General features: G+C 37.9%; 1 protein-coding gene across 6 annotated transcripts; it reads left to right on the forward strand.

Annotated features, from left to right (window-relative positions):
* Positions 1 to 440: 440 nt before the first annotated feature.
* On the forward strand, positions 441 to 17232 carry LOC117231273 (trithorax group protein osa). 6 transcript variants are annotated; one of them, XM_033489568.1, is made up of 22 exons: positions 441 to 1222; positions 1319 to 1557; positions 1737 to 1859; positions 1936 to 2142; positions 2428 to 2487; positions 5813 to 5945; positions 6039 to 6134; positions 6235 to 6560; positions 6638 to 7031; positions 7119 to 7244; positions 7318 to 7499; positions 7695 to 7736; positions 8395 to 8592; positions 9327 to 9546; positions 9633 to 9809; positions 9970 to 10080; positions 10265 to 10424; positions 10497 to 10755; positions 10894 to 11059; positions 11145 to 11446; positions 11614 to 11853; positions 11930 to 17232. In XM_033489568.1, exons 1-22 carry the CDS (start codon positions 718 to 720, stop codon positions 13886 to 13888), a joined length of 6225 nt encoding a protein of 2074 aa, XP_033345459.1. In that variant the 5' UTR covers positions 441 to 717; the 3' UTR covers positions 13889 to 17232. The 6 variants fall into 6 exon arrangements, 5 of the variants coding, with proteins under 5 accessions (XP_033345459.1, XP_033345457.1, XP_033345458.1 ...); XR_004492934.1 differs by having other exon boundaries at positions 718 to 1557; positions 11930 to 14723; positions 14823 to 17232; XM_033489566.1 differs by having other exon boundaries at positions 441 to 1557.
* Positions 17233 to 17252: the final 20 nt, after the last annotated feature.

Below are 17252 nucleotides of genomic sequence, written 5' to 3' on the forward strand. Positions count from 1 at the left end.
TCTTGTTATAAATTTCAGTAAGAGAATTGATAAAAAAATAAGTGTGCAATATTACGCAAAGACATTACTCGTTTATTCTCTGTTTACTACATCCTAATATTTTTTGCTATTGCGACTTTTTTTTAAATGTAGGTATAAGCACGCAGTAAGATAGTAATCTTATTTAGCAATTTGAACAATTAATATCTGTTGAAATATTTGGATATGAATAGAAGTTATTTATTAAATATAAATGAACATTTGATACATAAGTATAAGAATTAAATACGAGCGCAATTTCATTCGATATTTTGGTGTATGTAAGTGGAGGTGAATTTTCAATAGAAGTATAGAGGCGTAAATTGGTTAGAAAGAAATCGTCGAACGAAGCGACCACCAGGTCTCGAGAAGAGTCGCCGATTGTAAATGAGAGTTGAAACGGCCGCGAATGATTGACGGTATAGCCGCAAGATGGCGTAATACATGCGACGCTGCTTTTGACGTTCGTGTATGAGTTTTTTTTTGGTTCCTTCTACTTTGAAAACGGCAGGAAGCAAAAATTGTTAGTTCGGTGTTTAGTCTTCGCTAGTCTGACTGAGGATGTGGTGGAAAGAGTTGAGTACGATAGGAGATATTCAACGGAATAGGATTTCGATTTCGAGTACATAGTACGCGAGACACACGAGGTCCCGCGATTGGCCAGTTTATGAGACGACGATGGCTCCGTGAGGAGAGAACATGGCTGCGACGCAAGCCGAGAGCCAACAAAACGATGTGAAGCTGAACGAGTCCGTGAAATGTGCACAGAAACGTCCGCAAGTAGGTGGGAATAGTGCAAGTGTTAATACGAAGCAGCAGCTGGATCCAGAGCCGGGTGATAAAGTGTCCCGGGGCGCGGCCCAGCTGCTTAAATATGTGAATCGCGGCGGGGACACGGGTTTCGAGATGAGTCAATACCGCGAGGACATTGGTGGACACACTGCCGGTGAAGTCAAATCACCAAGGGAGGCTGGACAAGCTCCTCAAGAATCTATCGGCAAACAAGAGCCTCTCGATACGCCCGGGCATCCAAACCATCCCGGACATCCGTTCACGTCGAACGTAATACGCGATTATCCGGAGGAGTATACTAACAAATCAAACGAATTTCCCTCCAAATCATTGACCGATTATCCAGCGAAGCAGGTACCAGAGTACATGGGAAAGCATGGAGACTTTCCAGGGAAACAGTTGGATTATCATGGTAAACACTTAATACATGAAAGTGAAAGAGTTCATCGGGTCGAAATGGAAGAGCATTATGCAGCTTCCAAGATTGAATCACGATTGGCATATGTAGGGGCTACGCCAACCAGTTTTCCGGGTCAACCAAGGTTTTTATCGGGGCAAAGTATATCGCAAGCCACCGGTCCAACACCAACGTTAAATCAGTTACTCCAAGCATCTACGCCTGTTCACCGTTTTCATGGAAATTATCCTGGAATGGGGCCAGAGCCTTATCAACAACCATGGCCCATCCAACGACCCCCAGTTGTCCCTCCAGTTTATCCACAACCTGGCCAACGTCCTCCACAGACGGTAAGTATAACAACCTACATCTATCTATAACTGTATACAAAGTACATTTTATGTTTTCGTTACTTTTGTAGCTATAAATTGTCATTTGTAATAATTTATGTACACCTTATTCTTTATAAAATGTATTATTAATTCTTGTTTTAATAATTGACTAATTAAATATATTATAAAATACATAGGGGTCACCAAGATTGCATGCAGGGCCTGGAGGACCAAGTTCCCCAACTCCTATGCCATATCAACAATATACACAACGTTATTCTTCTCCTACAAGACCTCATGCACCATACAGCCACCATCAGGTATTTATAATAATGATTACAAAGTTTATTCAATAAAATAGTTACTCTTATTAATTAACTTTTTATATTTTTTTAGCTAAACTCATATACTACGCAAACTAGCCATCCTTCCAGTTTATACACAGAACAGAGAGGTTGGAATCAAGGTGGACCACCAAATCCACCACCACCTTCAGCCAATCAGACCAATCCTTCCAGCCAATCACCACAGCGTGCTCTTTCTCAATCCCCAGCACCACCACCTTCTGCATCTCCACAACCACAGTCAACTAGCCAATCTCAAGTAAGTTATACAAATAACAAAACCCTTTTTGTATTTTTGATGTAATAATATGATGTAATAATATAAGAATTTCTATTGGCTGTACATGTAAACAAGAATATCAAAGTTTGTCCTTTGTCTTAATGTATTAGCAAAAAAGTATCTTATTTGCATCTAAATTCTTTTAAAAAATTGCAAAGTATCAAGGTAAACAGTTGAAAGTAAGAAAATGAACTTTTTCATCAGTATATTTTTAGTTGTATGTATGGATATGTGATTTATAATAAATTCTATTTCTGTTTACAGAGTTTCCATAACTTACAGCAACGATCAACAACACCAAATACTCAAGGAATAGATTCAGGGGTGAGTACAATTAAATTTCGCAACAATAATATATATATATATATATACTCAAAAAAGTACCTTGATAATGTGTTTCAAAATTATCCAAGGTTATCAATAACCATAACGTATCATATAAGATTCTCTTTTAAAAATATTCAAATAACCCAGAAGAAAAGCAGAAAGGTGCGAAATTCTCAATAAAACGTTTTCATGTTTCGCGATTGAAGCGTCGGACGGTGATTTATTTTGATCTTAATTAGAAAGCACATGCGCGCATGGATGCACGTGTGTGCACGTGTTATTGTTATTTCATGTTTGTGTTACGATTGGTTCTCGACTTGGGCCACGTTTAAAAACGAACGGTTTAACAATAAAAGCATCAGTGGCTCTTACGTGGTCGGTCACGATAACTGGCATTGCAAAGTGAATTCTAATTTCACGTTGCATAAAGTGCCATTTGATCTTGGATACAGTGGACGGGAGTACTTCAATACTTCTCTCGTGAAAAGAGCAAGCATGAGTGAGCGAAAGGGAGACCTCTCGAGTATGGGTTGCCTATCTGTAGGAGGGGCAGGGTGTGGAAAGTGGGGATGGAGAATAAGCGACTTGTAGAGTTCGATTAGGGCGCGAGTTGCGCGGCCGCTGGAGCCCCAGATATTAGTGACTTCCCCTTCCCGCCTTCTCCCTCTTCCTCTTTCCTTCCTTCTCTCTCTCGCTCGCTTGTTCTTTCCCACTGTGTTCGTCTCGCTATCCCTTTTCAAACATATACTCTCGCATGTATGTGCAAACACGTATATCCCTCTTTGTCCTATATCGGGTCTCTCACTTCTTTCAATATAGATGAGCGGTCTAGTGGGAGAAGCATGAGTGTTACACAGGTTACCTGAGTATAGGAGAAGCAAGCGAGAGCGAGTGTGTGATTCGCTCGAATCGCTGGCGGGGGAGGGGGGGGGCTGTGTATCTGAGGTAGTTCTCCCCACCACTTCTGACGTTTTATATCGTTCAGCTATATTCGGTTCGTTAGATCATGCAACTGTCACTCTGCGACATGCTATCGAACTTCTCGTATTCCCATGACGCGACTGAAAACCGGCGAATATATTTTAAACGTCCAATATAGTTTCTTTTAAACGGTATTAAATAGAACTCTCTGTTTACATATAACTTTATTTCTCTATTCGATAAGTGTAAAATCTCGTTTATTTACTGAAAAATCGATGTTGGAACAAATTTTGTTATTTACTAATTTTATTAGATTAAATTCAGTAGATCGATCATGTTTTCTATGCTGTTTTAAAAATCGGTTGAATTTTGGTTGAGGATTATCATCGTTTAACTTATTCCCTCGCGATGTTATGGCATCGACGGATAAAAATATTATTACATAATATCGTTAATATTATCATTCATTATTTCTTTTTATTTTATAAGATTAAACGTATAGTTTGTATTAATTAAAATCGTAATCATATTGAATATGCGTATTAAATGTATAAAAATAATGTAGACAGAACTAAATTCTCGAAAGCCAAGTTTCAACAATGGTTGTTTAAATTGCAATAATTAAGTCATTTAAAGGATACAATTATTAACGCGTATTGAGTTGATATAACCTAAAACATATAAAAATATTTTAATGAGAACAAAGATTTTTTAATATTATTATAATTGATTGGATTTGCATAGAATTTATTTAGTTGGAAAAAGCGTTTGTTTCTCGTGTAGTTTGACTTTATACGTTTTCTTTCTCGCGTACTCTCTCGGGGTTTTTGGAGCACACGGGTACTCTTCGCCGAGGAGTTACGGAAATAACCGATGGTTGCCGAACGCTTGCCGCGCCACGAAAGAACGCCCTCCAACGAGCAGCTAGACGCGAAATCTGTAAACCGAAGTCACGGAACACTCGATAAAAAGAATCACGTTTTTAGTTACTCCCGGCCACGTACACGTACGTAGACGATCAACTGTCCGATTCTAACCTGTTAAATACGCGGCCTTCACGATCGTACTGTTTGCCAATTTAGAATTCGATATCGAAGGGTTGTACCCTAACGATACGAAACACTCTGTAAGAGAGACTTATTGACACAACATGCGATGGTCGAACGAAGTACACGGTGAACCAACAGCAGTTCCTTAGTCGACAGACGAGAAATTATGCCCGTTCTCGCGTGGTTTTATATCAAACCACCGACTATCTTCATTTACACATGATTGAACGTAGTGTGTCGTTGTTACACGAGATTCCCGTAAAACATGTGAAAATCGTACGGGGAACATACGAGGTCTATGGTGGGTTTTGTCGTAGTGCGCGGGGTAACGCCTCTCCTTCGATTCTCGCGTCATGCCGAAAGTCCTTGTGTCCGACACAGTATATACTATACGTTCCGTGATACATCCGAGGAAGTCTCTAATCGTCTTCTGTACGGATGAACTGTCCACTGCTTGGTAGGTGTAACGATGTACTTTTCTCTTTCTCTTTCTCTCTATGTGTCTCCATCTGTCTCACTCGCGTAATTCTTTCTCTTATACTTATATTCGGTCTGTCTTTCTCTTTTTCTCCTCATCTCTCACTCCGACCTCTCTTCAATTCCCTTCCCTACTCTTCTCTCTCTTCTAATGCACCCGCGCGCTCTTTCAATGTATCATAGTGACGATCTGTGCGAGGTGTTACGCACACACATACATAGGCGCGCGCGCTCTTCCACATACATGCCAACTGTATACGACGTATGTTATGTACGTATATATAAAATATCGTTGAAACATGCGCGTGTGTATGACGTGTTATGTTGCATCGTACGATTAGTGGCGAGTGGCCGCGTGTGTAGAGTGCATTTCCTAATTTTCTTATGGTTAAAATGTGACAACAAAGAAAGTATACAACGTATATAAAAGGAACGTAAATGTTGCGTTCTAAGAAGTGGATTTTTTATTTTACCTTTATTTGTGTGTGTATACCTATGTGTGTTGTGTGTGTATATATTTATTTACTTCTTTATTTATAATCTTGCTAACACAGCTTTCGTGCTGAAGCTAATGAAATATAAAATGAAGTAAATTGTTTAAAAAGTTGCAATTATATTCAGGAATAACTTCTATTTACATAATTCTGTTTATGGTTTTCTCTGTATTATAATTATTTTAATCATTTTATATAGATGATATTAACTACTATATTCATCTGATATTTCTAAAGTTTTGTAATTAAGTTCAAAGATTAAATAGAGTTTTAAGCATTAGATGTATTATTATCTTGTTTTAATTATATTTGATACTTTTGTGGAAGCATTGTTTGAATGTAAGAATTTTCTAAGATGTTTCTTTATGTTTTATATTTTAGGAATTATCTGGACAAAATAGTAACGATAGTTCGAATGGACCTGCTTGTCCTGGAACACCAAATTCACAGGGGATGAGACCAACCCCTTCTCCTACTGGATCTACAGGTTCTCGCTCGATGTCCCCTGCTGTTGGTTTGTATATTTCCGGTTCATATTTTACTGAAGTATTACTTTAATTAATTCCTTAGTTTTTTGAATAAAATTTTGTACTTTTGCTTTTTGTAGGTCAACAAAACGTTCAGATGCCTCCACGCCCGTCAAGTAGCCAGTCAGATGGTAGTGGACCAGCACGAATGAGTCACTCTCCTATGACAACTCAAGGTAAATGAAAGATGTAAAACTTTTGTATATACTTTGTCTTTTATACGTGTGTGTGCGTGTGTGTATATATAAAATATAACATATAAACTTATGCTTTTAGGAGCATACCAGCAGCCATTGGGTCCTTCGCCACACATGCATAGTTATAAAATGAATAACACTGGTCCTGGTGTTGTTCAACCAGGACCTGGTTCTACAAGCCTTGGCGGAATAAACCCAATGGGTGGTGGTATGGGATATGCAGCTGGTGGAACGGCTGCAGGTCAGCCTGGGGGTTATCATGGGCAAGGTCCCTATCCACCTCCCCGTCCACATGTACAATTTCCACAGGGATATCCATCACCAGCTAATTCACAACCACCACCCAACAATCAGTATCAAGCTTCTAATAGGCCCAATAATTTGGTGCAATATCCTCCATATACAGTAAGTCAAGTGTATTTTTTAAGAAAGTAAGAATTTTATATTATTTACACAAAATCAACACACTACCCCTTTTGCAGCATAAAATGGGATTTAATAGTGTACCACCAGGGATGCCACCTAGTCCAGGACCACCTCAGGTTTATGGAGGTAGTGGTACAACAGGTATGGTACCACCAGGTGCCCCTGGAGTAGCCGTGATTGGTAATATGGGTCCACCAGCAAGTTCAATGGGTCCTCCACCTCCATCCCCTAATCACGTTAGTAGTCAGCCACCACCAACCAGCTCAGCTGTACCACATTTGCATACTCCTGCGGCTACACCACCTCTCAATCACGAAGGAAGTCCAATGCCTCCACCAAGTACTACACCCAATTCACATCCCGCTTCAACACCAACACCAACTAGCCATAGTTCTGCAGATCTTACTACTGAAACTTCTAATGATAGTGGCATAACTACCACTGCTTCAGGTATATCCATTTTTCATTTACCGTGTATTTCGTGTTGGGTAATTCACTTAACAGATGGAAGATTAAAACTACTGGTTGATCATATAGGTACATCAGTTATAAATGTTACTTCCACTTCAAGTGGCACTGTCACATCTGTAATAACAACTGGTCCTGATGGTACATCCTTAGATGAAGGTTCTCAACAGTCGACGTTGTCAAACGCATCAGCTGGTTAGTACAAAATGTTAAAAATTCTTAACATTCATCTTATTTGTGAAAAATGCATAATTTTATTTTAATATAGCTTCTGGAGAAGATCCAACATTTCCACCAAAGGTACGGAAGGATATGATGGGAGGATATCATAGCCATCCAACTACACCACAGAGTACAGTTCCATCACCTGGTGCTGCGAGTATTAACTCGATACATGAAGAATATCCTGATATGAACAGTCCTGGTTGGCCACGTACTCCTGCTAGTCCTGTATGTATTTCGTTTCGTTATATGATTCTTAAGAATCTGACATAATGGTTACTACTTTCGTATGTATATCTGTATCTTTATATTGCATGTTTTAATGTTTTTACATGAAAATTTTAAGAATGATATATGATCAGGGATAATGTGTTTTTATGCTATGGTTTTCTTTGACTTTTCAATATTTTATATATTTTACAGGTATTTAACAGTCATGTGCCTCAAGACCCGTACAGACCTAAGGTTACTGTTTATTCACTATAAGTATTTATCATACTGTTGCACAACATACTATACACACTGAATGTTTTGTACTTTGTTTGATCTAGACATCTTGATATTTGCTTAGTAAATGTAATTATTTGAACTTTCTCTATTTTAATGTTATATTTTTATAAAAATATTCATGTACTATTGTTTTATTTTCATTATCAAGCAGTGTGTATTTACCAAAAGTTGTTATACAACAGTTATATTTCGTACAGACGCGTATTTACATCATAATCTCCAATACTAACTAAGCAAAAATATAAATTTTTGGATAACAAGAAATGACATGTCCTAAGAAAGTTGTAGCCTCTGCTTATTCCCTACATCTTTTAATATTTTGGAAACATTACATTATTTTGCTTTATGTAATTGCATGCTATCTCTTTTTTTATTTTACTATCATTTCAAATAGTGTTTTTATAAAACAGTACTTTTTGCATGAAAGACCTATCACTTGTGTCATCACTTATTTTACTCAAAAATATATAATTGTTAATTATTATAAGCAATTAAATGACATTGTAAATTAACAAGTACCTTTAGAAAGAATAGTACATCGAAGTGTTCAAGAAAAATCATGATAATCATTCAGTTCAGAGGAAGTTAACAGGTTTCATAATGATAATTCCAGAAACCAGACAGTTTAGCAAAGCTGTATGAAATGGATGATACAATGGAACGAAGAACATGGTTGGATAAATTAGTTAACTTCATGGAAGAACGAAGAACACCTATTACTAGCTGTCCTACCATCTCCAAGAACCCCCTCGACCTATTTCGGCTATACCTCTACGTGAAAGAGAGGGGGGGCTTCATGGAGGTATGCAAGGTGCAGTGTAGTTCCATCTAGCCCTCGGTGTCTTTATAGTAGTTTTTTTCATAATTCTATGTGTTTTATATTTTTGTTCGTTTCAATATTGTGTATACACGTTTTGATATATGCCAAAAGAAAAAAACATCAATGACTCAGCCAAAGCTTTCCGAGTTTTTGTTTCTGTTGTTGGCATTTTCAATTACACCGACAGTATCTGTTTATATATTTGACATATACAATTGTAAAATATGCTTTGTTTCTGTGTGCGCTGAAGTGTGCATGATTTATATTATATTTTTTGCTACATAGTATTTTTTCTTTTCTTGTATACTGTTTATAAAATTATGAAGAAAAAAGAAGCTTAACTCGTCTTTTCTTAAAGTAGTCGTTCGACGCGTATGGAAAACGCCCTGATCTACAAACCTTGGTGCTATATGGAATTATTCTAATATTCAGCGAAGAATAAACTTTTAATATCGATGTAATAACGGTAATTCGTTTCGATTGTACTCTTGTCTATTCGTTTCATTTTTCATACTTGCATGATCAGGAATCGAGGTATTTGTATATACAGAAAGAAAGATCGCGTTACTTGATTTCTTTTTAGATTAGCCGCCGTAATATTTTTTCCATGTATTTTTTTGTTTTTACTTTGCGTTATCAAGATGCAGATTTTTGTCTGTTTGGATTCTCTGCTAAAACAAAAAATCGGGCAAACTGATGAAAAAATTGACTTTAATTTTCTATAGGTGACCAAAAATAAAACGTGGAAAGATATAGCTGGATTATTGGGCATTGGTGCAAGTAGTAGTGCAGCATACACACTAAGGAAACACTATACCAAGCATTTGTTAGCGTATGAATGTCATTTCGACCGTGGAGGTGTTGATCCTCAGCCTATCATAAATCAAGTTGAAGCTGGTTCAAAAAAGAAACCATCAAAGGGAACTGCCTCCGTACCCTCACCAGGTAACTGTTGATAATATTAAAAACTGATAATATTAAAGACTGTTTTTTTATTTTTCATTAATTTAACATTAACTTCGTATCTTTAGGATCTTCCAATTCACAAGATTCCTTCCCTGCTGCTGGATCAAGTAATGCTTCCATGGATGGTTATGGAAGTTATCAGAGTGGTTATACCGGTGGTACACCCGGAGGACCCTCGTCAGAGTATACACCTCCTCCTCCGAGACCACCTAGTCAGAGTAGTGCACCTTCTCCACATCAAGGTAAGAAATTTTTTTCTATTTTTCAATTTCGCTATGTTGAAACATTTTATATTGAATATATAAAATCTCGATAATGAACGATTTGGAAAAGTGTTCGATATAATAAACACTTTACCAAGCATGTGAAAGGAATTGCGGTTGAGAGAATATGTTCTGGTAGGTGGTTTGAACCAGGGCGGGCAGAATAGCACGAATCCGTTCGACGACGGCGTGGGACGCCTTTTTCGCAAGTCGAACGCAACGCCCCACCCTGGTCCGCTACGAGCCTCAGGTACTTCTCTCACCCTTGTCTCCTTTCACAACATACAACTAAACTTATTTATTTTATGTTTACTTTCAATATTCTCACACGACATTTTGCCTTACTATCTTCTCTTTGTTGTTATTTGTAATAACGTTATTCGAATCTTTTTCTTGATATACTTTTGAAACAATCTGATTTTACATTCAAACAGGCATACAACAAGGCAGTTACCAGAATACAGGTTCCTACCAAAACTACCCCCAAGATCAGTACAACCGGTCGCAAGCAAACACGCTGTCACAACAGGGAGAATTTAATCAACCTTACTCACCGCGATCACATTATTCACCTTATGTACCAGATGTTGATAGGTTAGAGATTAAACTCATTTTGAACCATTTATTTAACAAAAGAATGGAGTATAACTTTCAGGACTCTTACAGAGGATACCCTGGAGGAAATATGCCGCCGAACAATGCTAGCGGACAAGATATATACAATAGATATAGTAGTAGTCAACAGCCAGCAAATTATTCGGCGGGTACACCACCTAATGCAAGAAGTAATAGCTATCCATCTGCGCCTCAAGCACATCCACCTACTGTACCGCAACAAACGGCAACGAGCCAACCTTCTTCACCTTCACAGCCTTCTGCTGCTTCATCTTATTCTTGCCCTCAAGATTATTATCGACCAGAACAGGTGATATTATATGTTCTATTTCCTATTCTTGTTCTTACATTTTTATTTTTAATTTTCATTTTACTATAGTATATTATAATAAATATTTTTTATTATTATTATTATAAATCGAATTAAATGTTATGGTCAATATTAAAGGGTGGATATGGAGCTCCTGGAGGAACACAGATATACTCAGGTGGTGCGAGTGCAAATAAGAATATGCCACCGCCACCGCCAGGTCCAAATCCACCTAGACGTCACCCAGATTTTGCCAAAGACCAACAGTATCCGCAATATAATCAGCAACGGCCAGCCTACCCAGGTAAATGTATTTTAATATCGATACGATGGCTAAGCGCAATAAAATACACGAATAAACACGTTACACGAGATATCCTTATTTACAGGATGGCCAAATACAACTAATCAGTACAATAGTAATAGTGGAAATAATAGAGTTCAGTATCCATCTCAACCACCACAACCCCAGGTACAGCAACAACAACCACAACCGCAACAGCAAACACCACAGTCTGCTTCTTCTACTCCTTCGTCAGTACTTCCTAATAGTCAACAGTGGGGTAGTCAGCAACCAAATAGAACCACACCTCAGCCGACATTGAATGCTATAGCTCACGCTCCTCCACCATGGGATCATCGTTACACGAATCAACCGTCCCCTCTTTATCCTACACCTGGAAATCATCAGGTAATTTATTTTATAGCTAGTATGTTTATTTCAATTAAATTTCGAACCTTTTTAGTCATCTAGTCTTATTTTTTTAATCATTTTTTATTTTCTGCTGTTGTTGCATTAATCAGTATTTTTTATTTTTGTTGTATGTCCTTTGTTCATAAATCGATATTGGTTCACAGAATCAGCTTGGTATAAATCCCATGATTAGCCAGCAACCAACATCGAAAAGAGAAATGACATTCCCTCCTGATAGTGTAGAAGCGATGACACCACTTCTGTATAAACGGCGGAAACTTACACGTGCCGATGTAGCACCGATAGAGGCTTGGCGTATTATGATGGCCCTGAGGTCAGGCTTATTAGCCGAAAGCTGTTGGGCTCTTGACGTATTAAATATCTTACTATTCGATGACTCTTCTGTAAGTTTCATTTGATATATTTTAATATTTTCATACACAATAATGGATAAACTTAAATACTAAATGAATTCTACAGGTAAGTTATTTCGGGCTGGCACACTTACCTGGGCTGTTGGATGTTTTGTTGGAACATTTCTCACGTTCTTTGTCCGATATGTTCGAATCACCAGTAAACGAAGATGATCGAAATTGGAATCAATCAGCAGATGGTCCGGAGGTCGATCTCGGTGCCGTAACACGTCCCATTGACCCTGAAGATCGAACGAAATTACTTTCATCAGCAAATTACACGTTTTTGTCGAGACGTGGTCGTCCAGTAAAAATCGTTCCAAGGGACGACGATTTGTTTGTTCTAGACACAAGGAGGTCTTGGGATCATCAAGACTGTGAATCAGAAACTGAACCCTGGCAAGTCGATAATAATACCACTAAGTACATAGTGACGTGTTTTCAATCTGAAATAGGATCAGTACCATTTGCCCGCCTCCTTCGAGACGAGAAACCGCCTTTGTTGCAGAAGGAAGTAGAGTGTACAGACATGAAAGACGAAACCAAAGCAGATTCTGGTACACTCGAAGCATCAGAGTTCTCTCAAAAGACAGCTGAACCCGGGGAGAAACCAAAAGAAACGAATGAGAAGAAACAGCTAGACAAGAAGAAGAAGACAAAAACTTTGAGTGATGTTTTGTCGAGGATTAAGAAAGAACCGGTTGAGATGAATGATCTTACGAGAGAACTATTTGAGAAAAAGAACGACGGGTTCAAGAAAGAATGTGACACCGAGACAAAGGTGAATAACAATATGGGCGAACACTTTGCAGATATACCGAAACCCGAAGAGGAGGCTGTACCTACACAAAACGGTTTGAACGACATGACAAGTAACGCCGAGGTGGAGAAAATTGAGATCAAAGTGGAGAACGAGGAACAAGAATCAGTAATGAAAGATGATAATAAGGAGGGACCAAGATTAAATATAAAAGATCCAGCTGGCACGTTAAAAAGAAGACGAATAAGTGACTACGAGGACGAGAGTTACTCGAGGGACGAAGCAAGTTTGTACCTTGTTACAGAGACGCAAGACAACCTGGCTCGACGTTGCGTCTGTTTGTCCACAATTCTAAGGAATCTCACATTTATCCCGGGCAACGAGGCTGAGTTCGCCAAGAATGTAACGTTTCTGAGTCTTCTTGGTAAGTTATTGTTACTGCATCACGAACATCCGGTAAGGACGCAGAAGACACGAAACTACGATCGCGAGGAGGACGCAGATTTCGCAGACTCTTGCAGCAGCTTACAAGGAGAGAGCGAATGGTGGTGGGATTTTTTGCATCACATCAGAGAAAACGTGCTGGTTATGGCAGCAAACATAGCCGGTCACATGGATCTAAGTCAACACCCGGAAGAAATATCTCGACCGGTGTTGGATGGTCTTCTGCATTGGGCGGTGTGCCCTGCTGCTCATGGACAAGATCCTTTCCCCACTGTTGGCCCGAATTCTTCTTTATCACCGCAACGACTAGCACTGGAGGCTTTGTGCAAGCTTTGCGTGACGGAATGCAACGTGGATCTAGTAGTTGCTACACCCCCATACTCAAGACTTCAGAGACTTTGCTCGGTATTGACCAGGTTACTCTGCCGAAGTGAAGAGCAAGTGTTGCGCGAGTTCGGCGTGAACTTGCTTCACTTTCTATCTGCAGCAGACAGTGGTGTGGCTCGTACCATCGCTTTGCAGACACCCTGCGTGGCCCTATTGGTGGCGTTTATCGAACAGGCAGAATCAAGTGCATTGGGGGTTGCAAATCAACATGGATTGGCTGCACTACGTGATAATCCTGAGTCAATGGGCACCAGTTTGGACATGCTGCGACGTGCTGCTGGTACGCTGCTGAACCTCGCCAGGCATCCTGATAACAGAACTCTGTTATTACAGCACGAATCACGATTACTCGCCTTGGTGATGAGTCAAATTTTAGATCAGCAAGTGGCCGCAATCGTTGCTCGTGTATTGTTCCAGTGTTCCAGGGGCACGTAACTTTCTTTTACTAATGGATGGTATATTTTTCTTCATTTTTGTTCTTGGTTGATCCGCGGGTGTTTGTTTGTTTAGCCCCTTTTGTGCAAAAAGTGATGATGATGATCAGTTTTTGTTTCCAAACAAAAGACACGAAGAAAGAGACAGCTTGTAGAAAAAAAAAGCTGCTGTTGCTGCTATTCATTTTAGGGAATATGAGAGCGAGATAGAGAGCGAAAATTTGTTAGAAAGGTAGTTAAATGGAGTGCGAGTGAAATGAAGAATTATATAGAGAGAACAGCGACGAAAAGAAAGGAAATGCGGGATATAGAGTGTGTAGAGAAGGAACAAAGTGTCGATATAATATATAACGCCATGTGGTTGTAGTTTTATATCGAATAACAAAAAAACCAGAGGAGTAAGAAAGTTAATTATCGGTGTTAGTGAGTTAAGGTATACTGCGACGATATTTGCGTCAACGCACGTCGAGTATACCTTTCCTACTTGATGAATTGGGATAATATCGATAGTGTAAGATATTTCATAGTTAATGAAGAAGAAAGAAAATTTCGCGAGAAGAAGGACTAAACTGTGAACAGAAAAAATCCGAGAAACGGAAATAATGAGAGAACTCGTGGAGATATTAAATGGGGTGTAGTGATAGAGGGACGACAGGGAGGGAGTAAAAAAGAAAAAAAATGAAACAAAGATGTTAGAAAGATGAGAGAAATGAAACAAACGTTTAGCAGCATAATAATATATATATAAAAAGAAAAAATGAGACGATTGAAACTAACAAAAAAAGAAATCTGTTTTGACGAACCTAAAATGGTGCGATGTGAAGCGATAATATCGGGTGACGATTATATATATAAATATTAACGATAACATAATGCAAATTTTTATATTTGCATGTTTTGTGCTGTAATTAGCGAGTAATTAAGATATTTTGTAGATAACACACACTTCCATTGAATCTTATTTCGAATTGCGCCGCGCCGTGTGATGATGATTACACAAAGGAAAAAATGAAATAATAAAAAATGATGCAACTCGGCGCGAACGCCCACGGTGGTCTCCCTTGCAGACAAAAAAGAAAATATGAGAGAAAAGCAGGCCACCGAGAGTCTCGACTTTAGAAGCACAGGCAAAACTAGAACTGAAGAAAGACATTGCTAGAAAAGAGAGAAAGTGAAGGACTGAGAGGGCGAGAGCATGAGTAAAGAAAGACCGATTAACGAATGAATGTAAATGAGAGTTAGTTTGTGAAAGAATGAGGGAAAGCACGAATGATAGAAGAGAGACAAAACACAAAAAAAATAAAAATAAAAAAAGAAGTTGAGAGAAGTGTTGAAAAATAGCGTGCGATCATTTTGCTGTTAGGAAAAAGAGAGAGAGAGGACTATTGTTTGAATGAGACATGGATGACGACCTATGTATGCGTGTGTATATGAGTCGATAAAAAGGATGAAAAAAGAAACAAAGGGAAAGAACAAATAAGAAATTAAAAAAGTATAGATGGAGACGAGACAACTTAAATCGATTCGTCTTTTGAATACGTGTGCATGTAAAGTACGACAGCAAGAAAAAAGTCGAAAAAGGAATAGATTGCACGCGCGCGATTTCATACATCTCTTCGCGTGCTTGTGATCCCCGTATGCATCAAGGAAAAGTTTGTATGTTGTATAATGATGGTAAGAGCGCGAATGAATGTTTTGGTTGTATGCACGAAGGATGGGGGTGCTGGTAGAAAAAGGGGTGGGGAATAGTGTCTGTCAAAACAAAAAAATTGCTGTATACACATTGTATATGTACATATATACAAATATATATAATTATATATATTTATATGTATAACTATATATATAATAATTATATGTATATATATAAGCTTACACATAAAAAGAACGGATAAAGATCGAGAGCAAAATATTAAACGATAGACAAGTGGCAGCTTAACATATTTACGTACCTTACAGAGAATGCTATCCCACTCTGATGGAAATTATCGAGATAGTATTTCACACATTATTTTTTCCTTTTTTTTTTGAGTGCTTTGTTTTATTTTTTATTTCTAATTCATTCTATTTTGTTTTTTTTTTTTTGCACTTTTTTACTTTGCAAAGTAGAGGAAAATTCTTTGAAGAAACAATATTTATGCGGTTTTTCTGTTTCTTTTTTCTTTTTTGGGATAAACGTACGTATAATTAAATGCCGTTGTGATCAAATTTCAACACGTACTAAGTGATAAAGGAAGGAATCGAAGAGAAACAATATTGTAGTAATAATAACATTTTGGGAAAAAAGAAAAAGATACGAAGTGTAAGACTGAAAGTGAGTGAAAGGGAGCGAATGATAGAGGGAGGGAGGGAGACGGAGAGAGAAAGTTTTCAATAATGTACCGAAACGAAATATATCCGGAAAAGGGTAAGAAACATAGAATTTTCGGATCTATGCTCTCGATCGTGCCATTCAAGTGATTCCGATGGGACGTATTTATAATCATGAAACTTTTATGCTTTTCAAAGCGCATGTTATTGTAAACAGAGAGAAAAACTAACAAGTACTATTCCCCCCATTGTCAGCTTTTTGCACATATTTCGACGGTTCTTGCATATACATTTATCTAATGTAACGGAAAGAAAAAAACGAGAAAAAACCATTCTCATTTTTAATGTCCGCCGAAATGAACGACAACTTACATTCGATTTCATCGTCGCACACCTTCTATGTCGGTACTTCCTTTTCTCATTTCGTAGAAACGGATTTCATACATAAAAATGAACGGTGTTTCGGTTCTCATAAGGGTAGCATGTGTAAAATAAAAGAAAACAAAAACGAGAAAAATGAAAACGATTTAGATTTGACTTTGTTTGAGGAATAAACAGGTGAGGAGAAAGGAGGAAAAAAGGAGAATAGAAGAAGAATAACGATGATGAGGTAAACACATTAAAACAGAACACTTTCCCTAATCCCAGCTTCTCCCTGACCCCAAAGTATCCTACTCTATAGATATCTAAATACGTGTAGTTCTTAAATTATTTACTTTAGTTCGAGTGGAGATGCCTGTAAGTGTAATTTACTAAGACTTTTTGTAAATAAATTATGAAATAAACTAGACGTACTTTATCCAAATGACTATAATATGTAGATATGTCTGACTCTCTGATATACGAAACCGTGATCTATGGGAACTAACGATGAGAGTATGAAAATATGTATGTATATGATTATCTTAAATTTCGCGATATTACATAGAGAATTTCTAAACTATATGAAAGTTGAGTATGAGAAAAAACCATTGTACTTGTAGGAAAATAATGTTGCTTTTAGATATAGGTTTTCAATATAAACACGAGGAAGTATTGCGTTTGTTAGAGAATTT

This window comes from Bombus vosnesenskii, unplaced genomic scaffold (assembly GCF_011952255.1).
Source record: "Bombus vosnesenskii isolate JDL3184/JDL3185 unplaced genomic scaffold, Bvos_JDL3184-5_v1.1 scf7180000013272, whole genome shotgun sequence".
Lineage (NCBI taxonomy): Eukaryota > Metazoa > Arthropoda > Insecta > Hymenoptera > Apidae > Bombus > Bombus vosnesenskii.

Coding starts and splice junctions, on each gene's coding strand:
- LOC117231273 (XM_033489566.1), top strand. CDS start 718: ATGGCTGCGACGCAAGCCGAGAGCCAACAAAACGATGTGAAGCTGAAC. Junction 1,558..1,736: donor GCCAACGTCCTCCACAGACG/GTAAGTATAACA, acceptor TAAAATACATAG/GGGTCACCAAGATTGCATGC. Junction 7,245..7,317: donor GTTGTCAAACGCATCAGCTG/GTTAGTACAAAA, acceptor ATTTTAATATAG/CTTCTGGAGAAGATCCAACA.